General features: G+C 52.7%; 1 protein-coding gene across 1 annotated transcript; it reads left to right on the top strand.

Moving 5' to 3' along the window:
- The first annotated feature begins 521 nt into the window (after positions 1-521).
- On the top strand, positions 522-21,063 carry LOC144603833 (protein disulfide-isomerase A2-like). Its single transcript, XM_078417560.1, has 11 exons — positions 522-735; positions 1,947-2,153; positions 4,588-4,724; positions 10,140-10,277; positions 11,415-11,531; positions 12,357-12,482; positions 14,977-15,171; positions 16,334-16,454; positions 18,948-19,129; positions 19,974-20,078; positions 20,965-21,063. Exons 1-11 carry the CDS (start codon positions 522-524, stop codon positions 21,061-21,063), a joined length of 1,641 nt encoding a protein of 546 aa, XP_078273686.1.
- The last annotated feature ends 432 nt before the right edge of the window (positions 21,064-21,495 follow it).

The following is a 21,495-nucleotide window of genomic DNA, read 5'->3' as shown; positions in this document are numbered from 1 at the left end:
TGGTTTCCTCCCACACTCCAAAGATGTGCGGGTTTGTGGGTTAATTGGCTTGGTGTAATTGTAAATTGTCCCCAGTGTGTGTAGGATTGTGTTAGTGTGTGGGGATCGCTGGGCGGCACAGACTCGGTGGGCCGAAGGGCCTGTTTCTGCACTGTATCTCTAAACTAAACTAAAATGGAACTAAAAGTTTAGAATGAATACTTAATTTCACTGCACGTGTGAGTTATTAACTGACAAGGTTACCCACCGATCGATCACCTGAAGTGATCATTAATCCAACATTTCTGAAGTTTCGCACTGATAAGTTCACAAACAGGTGCAATATATTGGCAGAAGGTGACGTTTTCCCCACAAGCTCAGATGAAGTAGTTGCCACACCAGGTGCTGGTGTAGTTCCAGGGGTGGGGGTGATCAGAGCGCAGGCCAGTAGTAACGCTCCACGCAGTGTAGGAGCTGGGCGTCTCTCTGGCCTGGTCTTTATCAGCCCTGCCTCCTCAGTCAGTGTGTGTGGACCCATCACCATGTCCCAGAGCTACCTGGCCACACTGCTCCTCACCCTCACCATCCTGACCACAACTGCCAATGCCCAGCTACAGGACCCCGCCACACCACCACACCAGGATGTCCAGGAGGCCGGCTCCGACCAGATCACGGAAGAGCAAGACGTCTTGGTGCTGAACAAACACAACTTTGCCACAGCTCTGAAGGAGAGCAAGTACCTGCTGGTGGACTTCTGTAAGTACGCTGAGTAACACAGGCCCAACGTTATGTAAGTACGCTGAGTAACACAGGCCCAACGTTCTGTAAGTATGCCTGAGTAACGCAGGCCCAAGTAACACGGCCCCAACCTTCTGTAAGTACGCTGAGTAACACAGGCCCCAACCTGCTGTAAGTACGCCTGAGTAACACGGGCCCCAACCTTCTGTAAGTGTGCCTGAGTAATGGCCCCAACCTTCTGTAAGTGTGCCTGAGTAATGGCCCCAACCTTCTGTAAGTGTGCCTGAGTAACGCGGGCCCAAGTAACGTGGCCCCAACCTTCTGCAAGTGCACCTGAGTAACAGCCCCAAGTAACGCAGGCCCCAACCTTCTGTAAGTGTGCCTGAGTAACGGACCCAACCTTCTGTAAGTGTGCCTGAGTAATGGGCCCAACCTTCTCTCCAACCTTCTGTAAGTGTGCCTGAGTAACGCGGGCCCAAGTAACGTGGCCCCAACCTTCTGTAAGTGTGCCTGAGTAACGTGGCCCCAACCTTCTGTAAGTGTGCCTGAGTAACGGGCCCAACCTTCTGTAAGTGTGCCTGAGTAATGGGCCCAACCTTCTCTCCAACCTTCTGTAAGTGTGCCTGAGTAACGCGGGCCCAAGTAACGTGGCCCCAACCTTCTGTAAGTGTGCCTGAGTAACGGACCCAACCTTCTGTAAGTGTGCCTGAGTAACGGACCCAACCTTCTCTCCAAGCTTTGACCCAACGTTGAATTAAACTTCCTTGACAAACCACACGTACAAATATCCACTGAACCTGTTGCCGTGAGAAGTGACACATTTGTGAGCACGTTATCCACCAATCAATCAGCAGAGTACTGGATACGCTGTGATAACTACAGACACACCCCATGTAAAGCTGGTGGACCAGAGCACTGGTTACAAAGCAGTCTCCCTTGGCCACGCACAGGGATATTGTGAACCGTTCCTGCTGCATCTGGAGTCATCTGTAGATGTGGATCATTGCAAGGAATTACTTTTCTTTGTAATGAAGACTGCACTATAATATAAAGTGTTAAACAACCACATATTGTCCATTGTCTATATAAAGATGCCACAACCAGAGAGCATCGCTGAGCTGCCATCTGCTTCATCAGTGACCCTGGACTATCTAACCATGGTCGTTACTGTGCGTGTGTTCAGAGTTGAAGGTGATGATTAATGTTACTTCTCTCTGTCCTTGCTGAAGATGCCCCCTGGTGTGGCCACTGTCAGAGTCTGGCTCCGGAATATTCCAGAGCCGCCGGGCAGCTGAGGGAAGAGTCTGTGGAGGTCAGTCTGGCCATGGTCAATGCCATCGAGGAGTCCGAGCTGGCCGCAGAGTTCCAGGTCCACAGCTACCCCACACTGAAGCTGTTTCAAGCGGGCAACAGAGACGCACCAGTAGACTACACAGGTAATGTGGTTCCCTCACACTGCTACTGACACAACGCACACGCACATCAACACACGCACAGCCTCACACGCACAGCCTCACACGCACAGCCTCACACGCACATCAACACACGCACAGCCTCACACGCACAGCCTCACACGCACAGCCTCACACGCACAGCCTCACACGCACAGCCTCACACGCACAGCCTCACACGCACATCAACACACGCACATCAACACACGCACATCAACACACGCACAGCCTCACACGCACAGCCTCACACGCACAGCCTCACACGCACAGCCTCACACGCACAGCCTCACACGCACAGCCTCACACGCACAGCCTCACACGCACAGCCTCACACGCACAGCCTCACACGCACAGCCTCACACGCACAGCCTCACGCACATCAACACACGCACATCAACACACGCACATCAACACACGCACAGCCTCACACGCACAGCCTCACACGCACATCAACACACGCACATCAACACACGCACATCAACACACGCACAGCCTCACACGCACAACACACGTACAGCCTCACACGCACAGCCTCACACGCACATCAACACACGCACAGCCTCACACGCACAGCCTCACACGCACAGCCTCACACGCACAGCCTCACACGCACAGCCTCACACGCACAGCCTCACACGCACATCAACACACGCACATCAACACACGCACATCAACACACGCACAGCCTCACACGCACAGCCTCACACGCACAGCCTCACACGCACAGCCTCACACGCACAGCCTCACACGCACAGCCTCACACGCACAGCCTCACACGCACAGCCTCACACGCACAGCCTCACGCACATCAACACACGCACATCAACACACGCACATCAACACACGCACAGCCTCACACGCACAGCCTCACACGCACATCAACACACGCACATCAACACACGCACATCAACACACGCACAGCCTCACACGCACAACACACGTACAGCCTCACACGCACAGCCTCACACACACATCAACACACGCACATCAACACACGCACATCAACACACGCACAGCCTCACACGCACAGCCTCACACGCACATCAACACACGCACAGCAACACACGCACAGCCTCACACGCACAGCCTCACACGCACAGCCTCACACGCACAGCCTCACACACACATCAACACACGTACAGCCTCACACGCACAGCCTCACACGCACATCAACACACGCACAGTCTCACACGCACATCAACACACGCACAGCCTCACACGCACATCAACACACGCACATCAACACACGCACAGCAACACACGCACATCAACACACGCACAGCCTCACACGCACAGCCTCACACGCACAGCCTCACACGCACAGCCTCACATGCACAGCGTCACACGCACAGCCTCACACGCACAGCCTCACACGCACATCAACACACGCACAGCCTCACACGCACAGCCTCACACGCACAGCCTCACACGCACAGCCTCACACGCACAGCAACACACGCACAGCCTCACAATGGGCAGCTGTTTGTTACTGTGTGAAGTGGACAGATCGCTGTTAAACTGAGACATTACCAAGTGAAGGCAGAACACACAGTGTGGTTCAATCACTGATCTGCAGAAACCTCGCTGATGGTGGAGTGGATTCAAGACTTGAATTAGCTTAGCACTGTCCATTTGTGTCAATGTTCATTACAACTTGATAATGCCTGCAACGATTCAATGTTTAATGATCTAACTGTCGCTGGGTCGAGTCTGATGAGATGATATTAATGTCCACAATTCCCCGAGGTGGAATATTCTGACAGAAAGGTACTTTATTTAATGAACTGACACAGGTCCCATTTACATTTATAAATCTCAGCACTGTGTTATTTGTCTGTTAGTTGTCTACTCACCCCTAGTTACAGTCTGAATTATCACACTTATTCCACTTTACAGAATCTTTCACCAACTAGTTTCCACTTGGACTTATGCAAGTGCATTGACTTTTACTTTAGACTTTAGTGATACAGCGTGGAAACAGGCCCTTCGGCCCACCGAGTCCGTGCTGACCAGTGATCTCCGCACACTAACACTATCCTACACACACTAGGGACAATTTACAATCTTTACTGAGGCCAATTAACCTACAAACCCTCACGTCTTTGGAGTGTGGGAGGAAACCGGAGCACCCGGAGAAAACCCACGCGGTCACGGGGAGAACGTCCAAACTCCATGCAGACAGCGCCCGTGGTCAGGATGGAACCCGGGTGTCTGGCGCTGTGAGGCAGCAGCTCTACCCGCTGCGCCACCGTGCCGACCCACTGGTTGTGGCTGTGGGGAGGGGGGGTGTAGTTTGATGTTTAGTTGATATGCATGCCAGCACCTTGCTTGAGTTAATGTGGCATCAGTCTATGGATAATGCACTGAGTGAACCACCACGACTTGTGCCGATGTTTATCTGATACGTTGTGGTTTGCAGGGAGACAGACTGAGAGTGGGATTGTGAGCTGGGTGAAGCGGAGGGTGGCTGGCAGCAGCTACCTGCTCCTGGACTCTGTCGCTCAACTGCAAGACTTCATTGGTTCCGCACAGATTGCCGTGGTGGGATTCTTCCAGGTACTGATTCCAGCTAAACTAGTTTCACAAACTTGCAAAATAGACGTCGACATAGAAAATACACAACCATCAGGTTATTAAACACAACAGCACGACAGCCTGCACTAAACTCTCAACTGTATGGACGTGGGGCTTGGCTTTGTTGTCTTTGCACACACACACACACACACACACACACACACACACACACACACACACACACACACACACACACACACACATATATATACGCACACACACTCACACACACACACACACACACGCACGCACACACGCACACACGCACACACACACACACACACACACACACACACACACACACACACACACACACACACACACACACACACACACACACTCACACATATATATACGCACACACACTCACACACACACACACACACACACTCACACACACACACACTCACACACGCACGCACACACGCACGCACACGCATGCACACTCGCACGCACACTCGCACACACACACACACACACACACACACACACACACACACACACACACACACACACACATATACGCACACACACTCACACACACACACACACACACTCACACTCACACACACACACACACACTGTTGGGATACAGCATGGAGCTAGTATAGGGGGTGAGGAGAAGGTAAATATAGAGGAAACAACTGGTCAGATTGGGAGGCAGAACAAGAATGCCCCAGCACAATGGGGTTGGGCAAGTCTGAACGGCATTTATTTTAATGCAAGGAGTATTGGAAGCAAGGGGGATGAATTGAAGGTGTTACTGAACACATGGGAGTACGACATTGTTGCCATTACGGAAACATGGTTGAAGGAAGGGCAGGACTGGCAGCTCAATATTCCAGGATATAGAATCTTCAGGAGAGACAGAGAGCAGGGAAAAAGGGGAGGGGGTGTTGCAGTATTAATCAAAGAATTTATTTCTGCTGTAAGAAGGGATGACATATTAGCGGGTTCCTCAAATGAGGCTATTTGGGTGGAATTGAGAAATAGAAAAGGGGCATGCACCTTACTGGGTGTATACTACAGACCCCCAAACAGTCAGAGGGAAATAGAAGAACATATTTGTAGGCAAATCTCGGGGGGGTGTGAAAACAACAGGGTAGTAATAGTAGGGGATTTCAACTTCCCGAATATTGATTGGGATAGCCAAAGTGTCAAGGGCCCTGAGGGTGCAGAGTTCCTAAGGGTCATCCAGGAGGGCTTTTTGAGCCAATATGTTGAAAGTCCAACAAGGGAGGGGGCGGTATTGGACTTAATCTTGGGAAATGAGGCCGGACAGGTGGCTGAAGTGTCAGTGGCAGAGCATTTTGGTGACAGTGATCACAATTCAGTGATATTTAAGGTGGTAATGGAAAAGGATAAAGAGGGACCAGGGGAAAAAGGAAAATTTCTAAATTGGGGCAAGGCCGATTTTAATCTGATAAGGCAGAAGTTGGCCCTGGTGGACTGGGATCAGCTTCTCGTGGGGAGGACCGCATCAGAACAGTGGGAGTCATTCAAAGGAATAATTGAAAAAGTACAGAGGAAGCATGTTCCCCTAAAGTTCAAGGGTGGGACAAACAAGTCCAAAGAACCTTGGATGTCGAACGATATAGTAGGATTGATTCGAAAAAAAAGGGGGGCTTTTGGAAGGCATAAAGAACTTAAGGCACAGGCATCATTAGAGGAATACAGAAGGTGTAGGGCGGTTCTTAAAAAAGAAATTAGGAGAGCAAAAAGGGGCCATGAGATAGCACTAGCGGGCAAAATAAAAGACAATCCCAAAGTGTTCTATAAGTATATCAAGGGTAAGAGGATAACGAGGGAAAGAGTGGGGCCCATCAGGGACCATAGTGGAAAGCTGTGTGTGGAGCCAGAGGATGTAGGAGATGTTTTAAATGAATTTTTTGCATCTGTTTTTACGAGGGAGGAGGGCGATGCGGACTTAGAAATGGAGCAGGAGGGTTGTGATGTTCTTGAGCATATTGCTATTGACAGGGAGGCTGTGCTAGAGGCTCTGGCAGGCTTAAAAGTGGATAAGTCTCCGGGCCCTGACGAGATGTATCCCAGGATGCTGAGAGAGGCAAGGGAGGAGATTGCGGGGGCTCTGGCACAAATTTTCAGAGCCTCTCTTGCAACAGGGGATGTACCGGAGGACTGGAGGATAGCTAATGTGGTGCCATTATTTAAAAAGGTCAGTAGGGATAAACCTGGGAACTACAGGCCGGTGAGTCTGACATCGGTGGTGGGGAAGCTGTTAGAAAAGATTCTGAGGGACAGAATCAGTCTTCACTTGGAGGATCGAGGGTTAATTAAGGATAGTCAACATGGCTTTGTTAAGGGAAGGTCGTGTCTGACTAACTTGATTGAATTTTTTGAAGGGGTGACCAAGGAGGTAGATGGGGGTAGTGCAGTGGATGTGGTATACATGGATTTCAGTAAGGCTTTTGACAAGGTCCCACACAGGAGACTAGTCAAGAAGGTAAGAGCCCATGGGATCCAGGGCACCTTGGCAAAATGGATTAAAAAAACTGGCTTAGTGACAGAAGGCAGAGGGTGATGGTAGAAGGTTGCTTCTGTGACTGGAGGCCGGTGTCCAGTGGGGTGCCGCAGGGATCGGTGTTGGGTCCCTTACTGTTTGTAATCTACATAAATGATCTGGATGTCAACGTACAGGGCATGATCAGCAAGTTTGCAGATGACACAAAGGTAGGGGGGGTGGTGAATAGCGAGGAAGGGATCTGCAAGCTGCAGGAAGATATAGATGAGATGGTCAGATGGGCGGAGCAGTGGCAGATGGAATTTAATCCTGAAAAGTGCGAGGTGATGCACTTTGGCAGAAATAACTTGGAGAGGGAGTACACCATGAATGGAAGGACCCTAGGGAAGACAGGGGTACAGAGGGACCTTGGAGTACAGGTACACAAGTCCTTGAAAGCAGCAGGACAGGTGGACAGGGTGGTTAAAAAGGCATATGGGTTACTGGCCTTCATTAGCCGGGGCATCGAATATAAAAGTAGGGGGGTAATGATGGAATTGTACAGAACACTGGTGAGGCCACAGCTGGAGTATTGTGTACAGTTCTGGTCACCACATTATAGAAAGGATGTGATAGCTTTGGAGAGGGTGCAGAGGAGATTCACCAGGATGCTGCCAGGGATGAAGGGCCTCGGCTATGAGGAGAGACTGGGCAGACTGGGGTTTTCCCTGGAGCAGAGAAGGCTGACAGGGGACATGATCGAGGTGTACATGATCATGAGGGGCATAGATAAGGTAGATGGCGGGGAACTTCTTCCACTGGTGGAAGGCTCAACAACGAGGGGACATAGATACAGGGTAAGGGGAGGGAGGTTTCGGGGGGATGTGAGAAATAACTTTTTCACCCAAGGGTGGTTGGAGTCTGGAACTCACTGCCTGGGGTGGTGGTGGAGGCGGGAACACTCACAACGTTTAAGAGGCATTTGGATGGGCACTTGAAATGCTACAACATTCAGGGCTACGGTCCAAATGCGGGAAAATGGGATTAAAATTAGACTGTGTTTGGTAACGGGCGGCACGGACACGATGGGCCGAAGGGCCTCTTTCTGTGCTGTAGGACTCTATGACACACACACACGCGCACACTCACACACACGCACACTCACACACACGCACACATTTATATATATGCACACACACACATGTATATACACATACACACACACACATACGCACACACACACACATATATATACGTTCACACGCACACACACATATATATAAACGCACACACACACATATATGTATACGCACACACACACACATATATATATATACGCACACGCACACACATATATATATATACGCACACGCACACACATATATATATATACGCACATGCACACACGCGCACGCGCGCGCACACACATACACATATACACGCACACACACACACACATATATACACGCACACACACACACATAAATATATATATATGCACACACGCGCAGAAACACGCACATAAATATACGCGCACACACACATGTATATATATATACGCGCACACACACACGCGCACACACACACGCTCATATATATATGCACACACACGCACACACACACATATATATATATATATATATATATGTACACACGCATACACACACAGATATACATATATACGCACACACGCGCGCACCCACACACACATATATATATATATATATACCCACACACACGCACACTCACACATATATACACACACATACACACACACACATGCACACACACATGTATATATACACTGTACATACGTTGCTGTTTATTAGTGTTTACACACATGTTGTGCTGCTGGAATGTCAGGCTTGTGTTTGGGGCGTGTGGCAGTGACCCAGTCTTACAGCTTGTGAGCTGTGTCACGATGATGATGAGTCCGTGAGGCGGATGCATGGCAGATGCAGTTTAATGTGGACAAGTGTGAGGTTATCCACTTTGGTGGTCAGAATAGGAAGGCAGATTATTATCTAAATGGTGTCAAGTTAGGAAAAAGGGACGTACAACGAGATCTGGGTGTCCTAGTGCATCAGTCACCGAAAGGAAGCATGCAGGTACAGCAGGCAGTGAAGAAAGCCAATGGAATGTTGGCCTTCATAACAAGAGGAGTTGAGTATAGGAGCAAAGAGGTCCTTCTGCAGTTGTACAGGGGCCTAGTGAGACCGCACCTGGAGTACTGTGTGCAGTTTTAGTCTCCAAATTTGAGGAAGGACATTCTTGCTATTGAGGACGTGCAGCGTAGGTTTACTAGGTTAATTCCCGGAATGGCGGAACTGTCATATGTTGAAAGACTGGAGTGACTAGGCTTGTATACACTGGAATTTAGAAGGATGAGAGGGGATCTTATTGAAACATATAAGATTATTAAGGGGTTGGACAGGCTAGATGCAGGAAACATGTTCCCAATGTTGGGGGAGTCCAGAACAAGGGGCCACAGTTTAAGAATAAGGGGTAGGCCATTTAGAACGGAGATGAGGAAAAAAAAATTAAGTCAGAGAGTTGTGAATCTGGGGAATTCTCTGCCTCAGAAGGCAGTGGAGGCCAATTCTCTGAATGCATTCAAGAGAGAGCTAGATAGAGCTCTTAAGGATAGAGGAGTCAGGGGGTATGGGGAGAAGGCAGGAATGGGGTACTGATTGAGAATGATCAGCCATGATCACATTGAATGGTGGTGCTGGCTCGAAGGGCCGAATGGCCTCCTCCTGCTCCTATTGTCTGTTGTGTTGTGATGATGAGCCCGTGTTGTGATGATGAGCCCGTGTTGTGATGATGAGCCCGTGTTGTGATGATGAGCCCGTGTTGTGATGATGAGCCCGTGTTGTGATGATGAGCCCGTGTTCCTGGGCGATGCTGTGTGGCTGATATTGCTTTTCTCTGTGGAGGATGCTGAAGGTGACGATGTGAAGGTGTTTGTGGAGGTGGCAGAGGTAGCTGTGGACATCCCGTTTGGCCTGAGCAGCAGCGCGGAGATCCGTGGACAGTACGGGATCACCACGGACACTGTCTCTATGTTCAAGCAGGTCAGTGCTGTCTCCTGACTAGGAGCTAAAGTACCATGGGTGTGTTAGTGGGCACTGTGTGGGTAAAGCACTAGGGTGTGTTAGTGGGCAACGTGTGGGTAATGCACTAGGGTGTGTTAGTGGGCACTGTGTGGGTAATGCACTAGGGTGTGTTAGTGGGCACTGTGTGGGTAATGCACTAGGGTGTGTTAGTGGGCACTGTGTGGGTAAAGCACCAGGGTGTGTTAGTGGGCACTGTGTGGGTAAAGCACCAGGGTGTGTTAGTGGGCACTGTGTGGGTAATGCACTAGGGTGTGTTAGTGGGCAACGTGTGGGTAAAGCACCAGGGTGTGTTAGTGGGCACTGTGTGGGTAATGCACCAGGGTGTGTTAGTGGGCAACGTGTGGGTAAAGCACCAGGGTGTGTTAGTGGGCAACGTGTGGGGCTCCACACATGGGTCTGTAGAGAGGTCATTGTTGGTAACATTAAACATACCACCCACACCTACAGTATTCATCCCATCGCCACAGCTCCCATAGCACGGTGTGTGATTGATTACCCGCACACCCACTCTCAGTGATAATGTATCGGCAAGGATTCCCATCTCTGCCACCTCCCCGACTGCTTGTCTTCACTTTCATGCTGTGAGACGATTATCTGGATTGATGTCATTAAGAGTCATGTTTCATTGGTGCCAGTCACAGAACGAGCCCTGGATATTCCTGCGCCATTTCTTGTCGTGGGAACAGCTTTGTGCTGTAGCGGTAATGAGTATGAGTTGAATTGAGCACGTTTATTGGCCAAGTATATGCACACACAAGGAATGTGCTTTGGTGCTCCGCTCACAAGTAACAACGCCAACACACAGTAAATTATGAATAAAACATAAAACATTAAGACATTAAGAATACAACGTTACAGTTTACACAAGTGAGTGAAATAAACCAGAGCAGAAGGAGGCTACAGAGGTTTGGTTGTTGAGTCGAGCTACCACTTGTGGAGTAAAGCTGTTGTAATGTCTGGCTGTGGTGGCTGTGACAGTCCAGAGTGGCCTTCCAGAGGGAAGTGCCATGTTGGCAGTGGAATCATGGCGTGTGATTCTGACTGGGAGAGACTATCTCTGCTGAAGGAACAATTAACTTGCGATTTTGCCCACAGTTTGATGATCACAGAACGGACTTTGAGATTGATCAGCAGTCAGGATTGGTGAAGGACCAACTCAGTAAATTCATCAGAATTAATGAGATGCACCTGGTTACTGAATTCACCAAAGAGGTAGGTCGCAGTAACGTTGCTTCCTGACAGACGTGTGCATTGATGGAAGGGCGTTAGTTCTATAGTCAATAGACAATAGACAATAGGTGCAGGAGGAGGCCATTTGGCCCTTCGAGCCAGCACCGCCATTCAATGTGATCATGGCTGATCATTCTCAATCAGTACCCCGTTCCTGCCTTCTCCCCATACCCCCTGACTCCGCTATCATTAAGAGCTCTATCTAACTCTCTCTTGAATGCATCCAGTGAATTGGCCTCCACTGCCTTCTGAGGCAGAGAATTCCACAGATTCACAACTCTGACTGAAAAACGTTTTCCTCATCCTACCCCTTATTCTTAAACTGTGGCCCCAGTTCTTGCTGCACTGGGGGCTGAGGGTGGTCTCGTGAAGGTGGGGGTCAAATCACGGGGGGAATAGATGGGGGGGACACACAGAGTCTTTCCCCCAGAGTAGGGGAGCCGAGAACTAGAGGGCACAGGTTCACAGTGAGAGGGGAAAGATCACGAGGGGCAGGAAACACTCGAGATACCATGGTAACAGCAGGACAGGGTGTGTGGGGAGAGATTTACCAGCACATGTTTAATATTAATAAAACCCTTCGATGATTGCCATGGAGTGAAGATAGGGGGCAAAGATGGGAATATGAGGCAAATGACTAATTTCTTTGTATATCCAGAGGGGAACTAATTAGACCGGCTGTGATAGAATGGTGGAGTGGACGATGGGCTGAATGGCCTATTCTGCTCCTATCACCAATGAACTGATGACCTTCTGCTTGTACAGTCTGTCCAGCTGTGTTTCACCAATGATGTTTTCATTTTGCAGACTAACCCAAAGATATTTGATGCTAAAATTGACAATCACATCCTGATGTTCATCAACAAAACAATCGAGGAACAGCAGCAGCTTCTGCAGGAGTTTCGAGAGGCAGCGGCCTTCTTCAGAGGCAAGGTAGAGACACGCCCCTCAGACCCAGGGGCACGGCAGCTCCCCACACAGAGGAGGGGTGGGAGCACGGAACGAGCTGCCAGAGGAGGGGTGGGTGCATGGAACGAGCTGCCAGAGGAGGGGTGGGTGCATGGAACGAGCTGCCAGAGGAGGGGTGGATGCATGGAACGAGCTGCCAGAGGAGGGGTGGGAGCACGGAACGAGTTGCCAGAGGAGGGGTGGGAGTACGGAACGAGCTGCCAGAGGAGGGGTGGGAACACGGAACGAGTTGCCAGAGGAGGGGGGCGAGCTGCCAGAGGAGGGGTAGGTGTGCAGAATGAGCTGCCAGAGGAGGGGTGGGTGCACGGAACGAGCTGCCAGAGGAGGGATGGGTGCATGGAACAAGCTGCCAGAGGAGGGGTGGGTGCATGGAACGAGCTGCCAGAGGAGGGGTGGATGCATGGAACGAGCTGCCAGAGGAGGGGTGGGAGCACGGAACGAGTTGCCAGAGGAGGGGTGGGAGTACGGAACGAGCTGCCAGAGGAGGGGTGGGAACACGGAACGAGTTGCCAGAGGAGGGGGGCGAGCTGCCAGAGGAGGGGTAGGTGTACAGAATGAGCTGCCAGAGGAGGGGTGGGTGCACGGAACGAGCTGCCAGAGGAGGGATGGGTGCATGGAACAAGCTGCCAGAGGAGGGGTGGGTGCATGGAACGAGCTGCCAGAGGAGGCGGCGAGTTGCCAGAGGAGGGGTAGGTGTACAGAACGAGCTGCCAGAGGAGAGGTGGGAGTATGGAACGAGCTGCCAGAGGAGGGGTGGATGCATGGAACGAGCTGCCAGAGGAGAGGAACGAGCTGTCAGAGGTGGATGAGCTGCCAGAGGAGGGGGGTGGGCGTACGGAACGAGCTGCCAGAGGAGGGGAGGCGAGCTGCCAGAGGAGGGGAACAAACTGCCAGAGGAGGGGTGGGTGCATGGTACGAGCTGCCAGAGGAGGGGGGATGAGCTGCCAGAGGAGGGGGTGGGAGTACAGAACGAGCTGCCAGAGGCGGTAGTTGAGACAGGGACTACAATGCCATTTAAAAGACATTTGGTCAGAAACATGGATGGGAATGATTTCGAGGGAACAACTATGCCGACCAACATGCCCCATCTACACTAGTCCCACTGACCAACATGCCCCATCTACACCAGTCCTACCTGCCAACATGCCCCATCTACACTAGTCCCACTGACCAACATGCCCCATCTACACTAGTCCCACCAGCCAACATGCCCCATCTACACCAGTCCTACCTGCCAACATGCCCCATCTACACCAGTCCTACCTGCCAACATGCCCCATCTACACCAGTCCTACCTGCCAACATGCCCCATCTACACCAGTCCTACCTGCCAACATGCCCCATCTACACCAGTCCTACCTGCCAACATGCCCCATCTACACCAGTCCTACCTGCCAACATGCCCCATCTACACCAGTCCTACCTGCCAACATGCCCCATCTACACCAGTCCTACCTGCCAACATGCCCCATCTACACCAGTCCTACCTGCCAACATGCCCCATCTACACCAGTCCTACCTGCCAACATGCCCCATCTACACCAGTCCTACCTGCCAACATGCCCCATCTACACCAGTCCCACCGGCCAACATGCCCCATCTACACTAGTCCCACCGGCCAACATGCCCCATCTACACCAGTCCTACCTGCCAACATGCCCCATCTACACCAGTCCCACCGGCCAACATGCCCCATCTACACTAGTCCCACCGGCCAACATGCCCCATCTACACCAGTCCTACCTGCCAACATGCCCCATCTACACCAGTCCTACCTGCCAACATGCCCCATCTACACCAGTCCCACCGGCCAACATGCCCCATCTACACTAGTCCAACCAGCCAACATGCCCCATCTACACCAGTCCTACCTACCAACATGCCCCATCTACACCAGTCCCACCAGCCAACATGCCCCATCTACACCAATCCTACCTACCAACATGCCCCATCTACACTAGTCCCACCAGCCAACATGCCCCATCTACACCAGTCCTACCTACCAACATGCCCCATCTACACCAGTCCTACCTACCAACATGCCCCATCTACACTAGTCCCACCAGCCAACATGCCCCATCTACACCAGTCCTACCTACCAACATGCCCCATCTACACTAGTCCCACCGGCCAACATGCCCCATCTACACTAGTCCCACCAACCAACATGCCCCATCTACACTAGTCCCACCTCCCTGTGTCTGGCCATATCCCTCTACACCTGGTCCTATCCATGTACCTGTCCAAATGTCTCTTGAATGTTGTGATGGTCCCTGCCTCAACCACCTCCTCTGGCAATCTCTAGTTGACATAATCACCAGTCCTGTCTTAGTTTGGTAATGCAATGAATGCACTGTTGTAACGGTGCTGGTCAGGGAGATGATCCTGTGTGAAGATGTGGATGGATGGGAGACCAAGGCTGGAGCTTGTGCTCAGTGCTGGCCCTCTCTGGTTTCAGGTGCTCTTTGTTTATGTGGACACTGACCGTGACAATGACCACGTGCTGGACTACTTCTCTGTGAAGAGAGAGGATGCTCCCACAATCCGTCTCATTGACATCATCGGCAAGAAGAAGTACAAGTTCCCTTTGGATGAGATCACAGCCAGTAATGTCCAGAGCTTCTGTCAGCGTGGTCTGGATGGACATCTCCAGGTACCTCCCACAATGTTACTCTGCCCGGCACAGCTTACAATATATTACCACATGCCACTTCTCTGCATTGTTCCCAGTATTTGATAACCTTAGTATTTCTCAACAGCTTTATTGTGAATAAGTCTGAAACAGAAATAGATCACAATAAACAATGTGTGACCCACAGCACTTGAGTAACTCAGCGGGTCAGGCAGCATCTGTGGAGAACATGGATAGGTGACATTTCACAGAGTGCTGGAGTAACTCAGCGGGTCAGGCAGCATCTGTGGAGAACATGGATAGGTGACGTTTGGTGTCGGGACCCTTCTTCAGTCTGGGGTCTGTGCCTGACCCACTGAGTTGTTCTTTGTGTCCTGTTTGTAAAGCAGCATGTGTAGTCCGTTGTTTGTGCGTACCACACGACACTCTGGGTTCCACACCATCACCCCCTGGTGCTGCCAAGCCAGGGTCACTGTGTCACCGTAACAAGAGTCATTGCATGTCATGTTCTGGAGAGGTTTCTCCAGGTTGTCGGGTGGGTGGGGGTCCCTGTGGCCCAGAGGGCCGTGAATTTTGGGCTGGGTTTATTAGTCTTGGCCTTTGGGCGGCACAATGATGCAGCGGGTAGAGCTGATGCCTCACGGCCCCAGGGACCCGGGTTCCATCCTGACCTCGGATGCTGTCTGAGTGGAGTTTGCACGTTCTCCCTGTGACCTTGTGGGTTTTCTCCGGGTGCTCCGGTTTCCTCCCACATCCCAAAGACGTGCAGGTCTGTAAGTTAATGGCCCCTAGTGTGTACGGTGTAGATGAGAATGTAGCAGAACATACAACTAGTGTGCGGGGATCGCTGGTCGGCGTGGGCCCAGGGGGCGGGGGGGGGGGGCGGGGGAGGCCGAGGGGGGGGGGGCGAGGGGGGGGGGGGCCGAGGGGGGGACGACCGAGGGGGGGGGGGCCGGTGGGCCGGGAGGGGGGGGGGGGGCGAGGGGGGGGGCGCTGTTTCCACGCTGTATCTCTGAAATAAAAGGAAAAGCCCTTTTCTTCAGCCAACCAGTCTGTGCAGGGCCACTGAAGCACAGAGTGGGCTTGGCATGGACATTGTGGGCCGAAGGGCCTGTTCCTGAGCTGGACTGTTCTACACTCCCATTCTATCCATCGTAACAAGAATTTCTTCAATCTTTTCAAGCCTTATTTAAAGAGTAAAGATATTCCGGACGACTGGGACAAGAATCCCGTGAAAGTCCTGGTTGGGAAGAACTTTGAAGAAGTGGCCTTTGACGAGAGGAAGAATGTGTTTGTGGAGTTCTGTAAGTATTGGTGTGACACACGGTCAGTGCTGTGACACACGGTCAGTGCTGTGACACACGGCTGGCGGAGATGTCAGTGATGTGACACACGGCTAGCTTAGATGTCAGTGCTGTGACACACGGCTGGCGGGGATGTCAGTGATGTGACACACGGCTAGCTTAGATGTCAGTGCTGTGACACACGGCTGGCGGGGATGTCAGTGATGTGACACACGGCTAGCTTAGATGTCAGTGCTGTGACACACGGCTGGCGGAGATGTCAGTGATGTGACACACGGCTAGCTTAGATGTCAGTGCTGTGACACACGGCTGGCGGGGATGTCAGTGATGTGACACACGGCTAGCTTAGATGTCAGTGCTGTGACACACGGCTGGCGGAGATGTCAGTGATGTGACACACGGCTAGCTTAGATGTCAGTGCTGTGTATTCAAACAACACAGTTCAGGCGGCACGGTGGAGCAGCGGGTAGAGCTGCTGCCTCACAGCGCCAGAGACCCGGGTTCCATCCTGACTACGGGTGCTGTCTGTGCGGAGTTTGTACGTTCTCCTGCGTGAGTTTTCTCCGGTTTCCTCCCACACCAAAGACACACAGGTTGTTGGTTAATTGGCTCGGTGTAAATGTAAACTGTCCCCAGTGTGTGTAGGATAGTGTTAGTGTGCGGGGATCGCTGGTCGGTGCGGACTCGGTGGCCTGTTTACACACTGTATCTCTAATCTATACTTAACTAAACACGATATTTAGATAATGTCAGCCCTGGGTTTAAGGTGTTGAGTGCGGTCAGTCCAATGTGGTGGTCTACACACCTCAGCCAAACACTAACGAATGTCCCCTGACCAGCGCTGATGTTTCTAGTAGTGGTGACACAAACCAGGAACACAGCCTAGTTTCAACAAGGATAAAGCTAGAACTATTGGCTCCAAGCATGATCAATATTGTATTATGAGACAATATTGTGTTCAATATTAAGTCACTACACACGTGCAGCTTTATCTTTAGCACAGCGCTGGTCACTGTGTTTAAAGGACAAGTTTCACCTGGAACCTCCTTCAACGGTAAGTTTCCTCAGTCCCAACAAGGGCGAGGAAATCACAATCCAGCGACGTACGAAGATTTAATTAGGAAACATTCCCTGCCTCAATCATTTCCTGATCCCAGTATTGTTGCTGCCAGTAGACCAGGCTCTCACTGGGGACACAAACACCAGTAGACCGGGCTCTCACTGGGGACCCCAACACCAGTAGACAGGGCTGTCACTGGGGACACAAACACCAGTAGACCAGGCTCTCACTGGGGACACAAACACCAGTAGACCAGGCTCTCACTGGGGACACAAACACCAGTAGACCAGGCTCTCACTGGGGACACAAACACCAGTAGACCAGGCTCTCACTGGGGACACAAACACCAGTAGACCAGGCTCTCACTGGGGACCCCAACACCAGTAGACAGGGCTGTCACTGGGGACACAAACACCAGTAGACCGGGCTCTCACTGGGGACACAAACACCAATGTGTGGGTTTAAATGAATAAACATCCGGTCCCAGAACGTCTCCATCCTCTGTGCATTTGTGTTGGCTTGGCCCCTCACCCCCACGACCAGAGACTACCCCTCACCCCTGTGACCAGCGACAGGTTGGCCCCTCACCCCTCACCCCTCACCCCTCACCCCTCACCCCCGCGACCAGCGACCGCCCCTCACCCCTCACCCCCATGACCAGCGACAGGTTGGCCCCTCACCCCTCACCCCTCACCCCTCACCCCCTCACCCTCATGACCAGCGACAGGTTGGCCCCTCACCCCTCCCCCCCGCGACCAGCGACCGCCCCTCACCCCCTCACCCCGTGACCAGTGACCGCCCCTCACCAGTCCCTGCTGCCCTTCCATGCCACTCACACTGGGAGTCACACACTCCCACTGCCAGAAATCAAAAGCAGCCCAGTAACCATCCCGCCTTCCCCAGAGATTGCTCATCTACTGGTCCTCCCAACCCTGCCCCACTGGTCCTCCCAACCCTGCCCCACTGGTCCTCCCAACCCTGCCCCACTGGTCCTCCCAACCCTGCCCCACTGGTCCTCCCAACCCCTTCATCACTGGTCCTCCCAGCCCCTGCACCACTGGTCCTCCCAGCCCCTGCACCACTGGTCCTCCCAACCCTGCCCCACTGGTCCTCCCAACCCTTGCCCCACTGGTCCTCCCAACCCTGCCCCACTGGTCCTCCCAACCCCTTCATCACTGGTCCTCCCAGCCCCTGCACCACTGGTCCTCCCAGCCCCTGCACCACTGGTCCTCCCAACCCCTGCCCCACTGGTCCTCCAGACCCCTTCACTGCTGGTCCTTCAGGGCGGTGAATCTGTGGGACTCGTTGCCACAGAAGGCTGTGGAGGCCAGGTCAGTGGCAGACAGGTAGGTTGTTGGTTGTTGGTTGCTGCCAACACCACTGTGGTGGCGTGCAGGGGGTGAGTGCTTTAGTGATGTTGTTGTCCCTGGCAGATGCCCCGTGGTGCGGTCACTGTAAAGAGCTGTCCCCAGTCTGGGACGCGCTGGCGGAGAGGTACGAAGACCACGCAAACATTGTCATCGCCAAGATGGATGCCACGGTCAACGAGGTGGAGGCGGTCACGGTCCAAGGGTTCCCAACCATCAAGTACTTCCCCGCTGGCCCAGACAGAAAGGTATGTTGAAGCTCCCTCTCTGACCACTGTGCACACAACTGGGGTCATTGTCACGGAGCCATCCACCGCCCTTCAGGCCCTTCGGCCCAACGCCTCCATTCCGACCACGTTACCTAACCGTGCTAGCCCAATCTACCACCCATTAATCTTTGCTATCAATGCACCGGTCCAAGTGTCTTTTAAATGTCGTAACTGTACCTGGTTTTACCACCTCCTGGGGCAGCTCGTTCCAAACACTCACCACCCTCTGTGTGGAAAGGTTGGCCCTTTGGTTCCTATTAAACTCTCCCCTCTCCCCTCTCACCTTATGCCCTCTGTTTTAAGACTCCCTACCTGCGTACAGACGAGACCATGTCCATCTCTCAGGCCCCTCCCTCCCTCCTCCCCGGCTCGTCCCATGTGCCTGCATTAGGTTCAGAGCCACAACACCCAACGGTGGATGACTTCACGAAGATGACGTAGATGATGGAGAACCATCACTGCCTTCCGGTGGTCAAAGGTTACGGGGAGAAGGCAGAAGGATAGGGTTGTGTGGGAGAGATAGATCAGCCATGATCACATGGTGGATCCCTTCACAAAGATATTACTTCCCATCCCAACATGTTACATATGTTAGATTCCAATTTCAGACACAGAGTGCTGGAGTAACTCAGCGGGTCAGGCAGCATCTGTGGAGAACATGGATAGGTGACGTTTCACAGAGTGTTGGAGTAACTCAGCAGGTCAGGCAGCATCTGTGGAGAACATGGATAGGTGACGTTTTGGGTGGGGCTCCCTGTTCCAATATGTTGTGTGGGGGCAGCACATCGTGTAGTAACTAACCTGCCTGTGGCTTGTGTGGCAGATTGTGGACTTCACTGGGGCCAGGGATCTGGAAACCTTCACCAGCTTTCTGGAAAACGGCGGTGAGCTCCCTGAAGCAGACGGCACAGATGACCATGGTGACGTGGTGAGTGGTCCAGTCTGTCACCGGCACGAGCTTACCGCACAGCCCATCCTGTACTCTGAGTAGTGTCACCAGCCGCCCAGTATTAGCCGGGACAGCCCGTATTCTGGTGTAAATGAGTTTGTCCCGTACGGGACCGCCCTTGTCCCGTATTAGTAGGGTTGCCAACTTCCTCACTCCCAAATACGGGACAAAGGCTGACGTCACCGCCCCGCGCCCCACGTGACCTCACCCAGCCAGCGGCCACGCGCTCCCGCTCCACCAATGGCGGCCGCCCGGGCCGGGAGGCGGGTTGTGTAGCACGTGGCCGCTGACTGGGTGAGATCACGTGGGGCGCGGGATGGTGACGTCACCCTTTGTCCCATATTTGGGCGTGAGGAAGTTGGCAACCCCTACTCTCAGACACATTCTCGCTTTCCCCGGGAGTAATGACCCCCTGGGTGTTGCAGGGGGTGGACGTGGGTCCCCGGGAGTAATGACCCCCTGGGTGGGTGTTGCAGGGGGTGGACGTGGGTCCCCGGGAGTAATGACCCCCTGGGTGGGTGTTGCAGGGGGTGGACGTGGGTCTCCGGGAGTAATGACCCCTCTGGGTGTTGCAGGGGGTGGATGTGGGTCTCCGTGTGTAATGACCCCCTGGGTGTTGCAGGGGGTGGACGTGGGTCTCCGTGTGTAATGACCCCCTGGGTGTTGCAGGGCGTGGACGTGGGTCTCCGGGAGTAATGACCCCCTGGGTGGGTGTTGCAGGGGGTGGACGTGGGTCCCCGGGAGTAATGACCCTCTGGGTGTTGCAGGGGGTGGACGTGGGTCTCCGGGAGTAATGACCCCCTGGGTGGGTGTTGCAGGGGGTGGACGTGGGTCTCCATGTGTAATGACCCCCTGGGTGTTGCAGGGCACGGACGAGGTTCTCCTGGCGAAGACCAACGTCACTGCGGGGCGATCTGCAGAAGACGAGGCGGCTGCTAGCGTGGACATGAAGAATGAGTTGTAGTCTCCCCTGTGTGGTGGTGCTGGAGAGCAGGACCGGGCAACGCACCCGGTCAAACAGACGGCCGCTCTGTGGGTGACACCCACTGGTGGTTGTGTGGGAGAGACTGCTCCTGTGTGCAGCCCTGGTGATGTAAACACTCTACACATCGCTTAACGCAGGAGCAGTGGCAACAGTTTACACTCACAATAAATCCTCTCTCACACCACGGACTTAATCTAAGTGCATCTGTGTCTTGAATTCATTGGACCTGTGGCTTCTGTTCACAAGTTGTAGCAGTAGAATTAGGCCATTCGGCCCATCAAGTCTACTCCGCCATTCAATCATGGCTGATCTATCTCTCCCTCCTAACCCCATTCTCCTGCCTTCTCCCCATAACCTCTGACACCCGCACTAATCATGAATCTATCTGTCTCTGCCTTAAATATCCACTGA

This window comes from Rhinoraja longicauda, chromosome 21, assembly GCF_053455715.1.
Source record: "Rhinoraja longicauda isolate Sanriku21f chromosome 21, sRhiLon1.1, whole genome shotgun sequence".
NCBI classification, from domain to species: Eukaryota; Metazoa; Chordata; class Chondrichthyes; order Rajiformes; family Arhynchobatidae; genus Rhinoraja; species Rhinoraja longicauda.
This window is presented reverse-complemented; position numbering and strand designations above follow the sequence as displayed.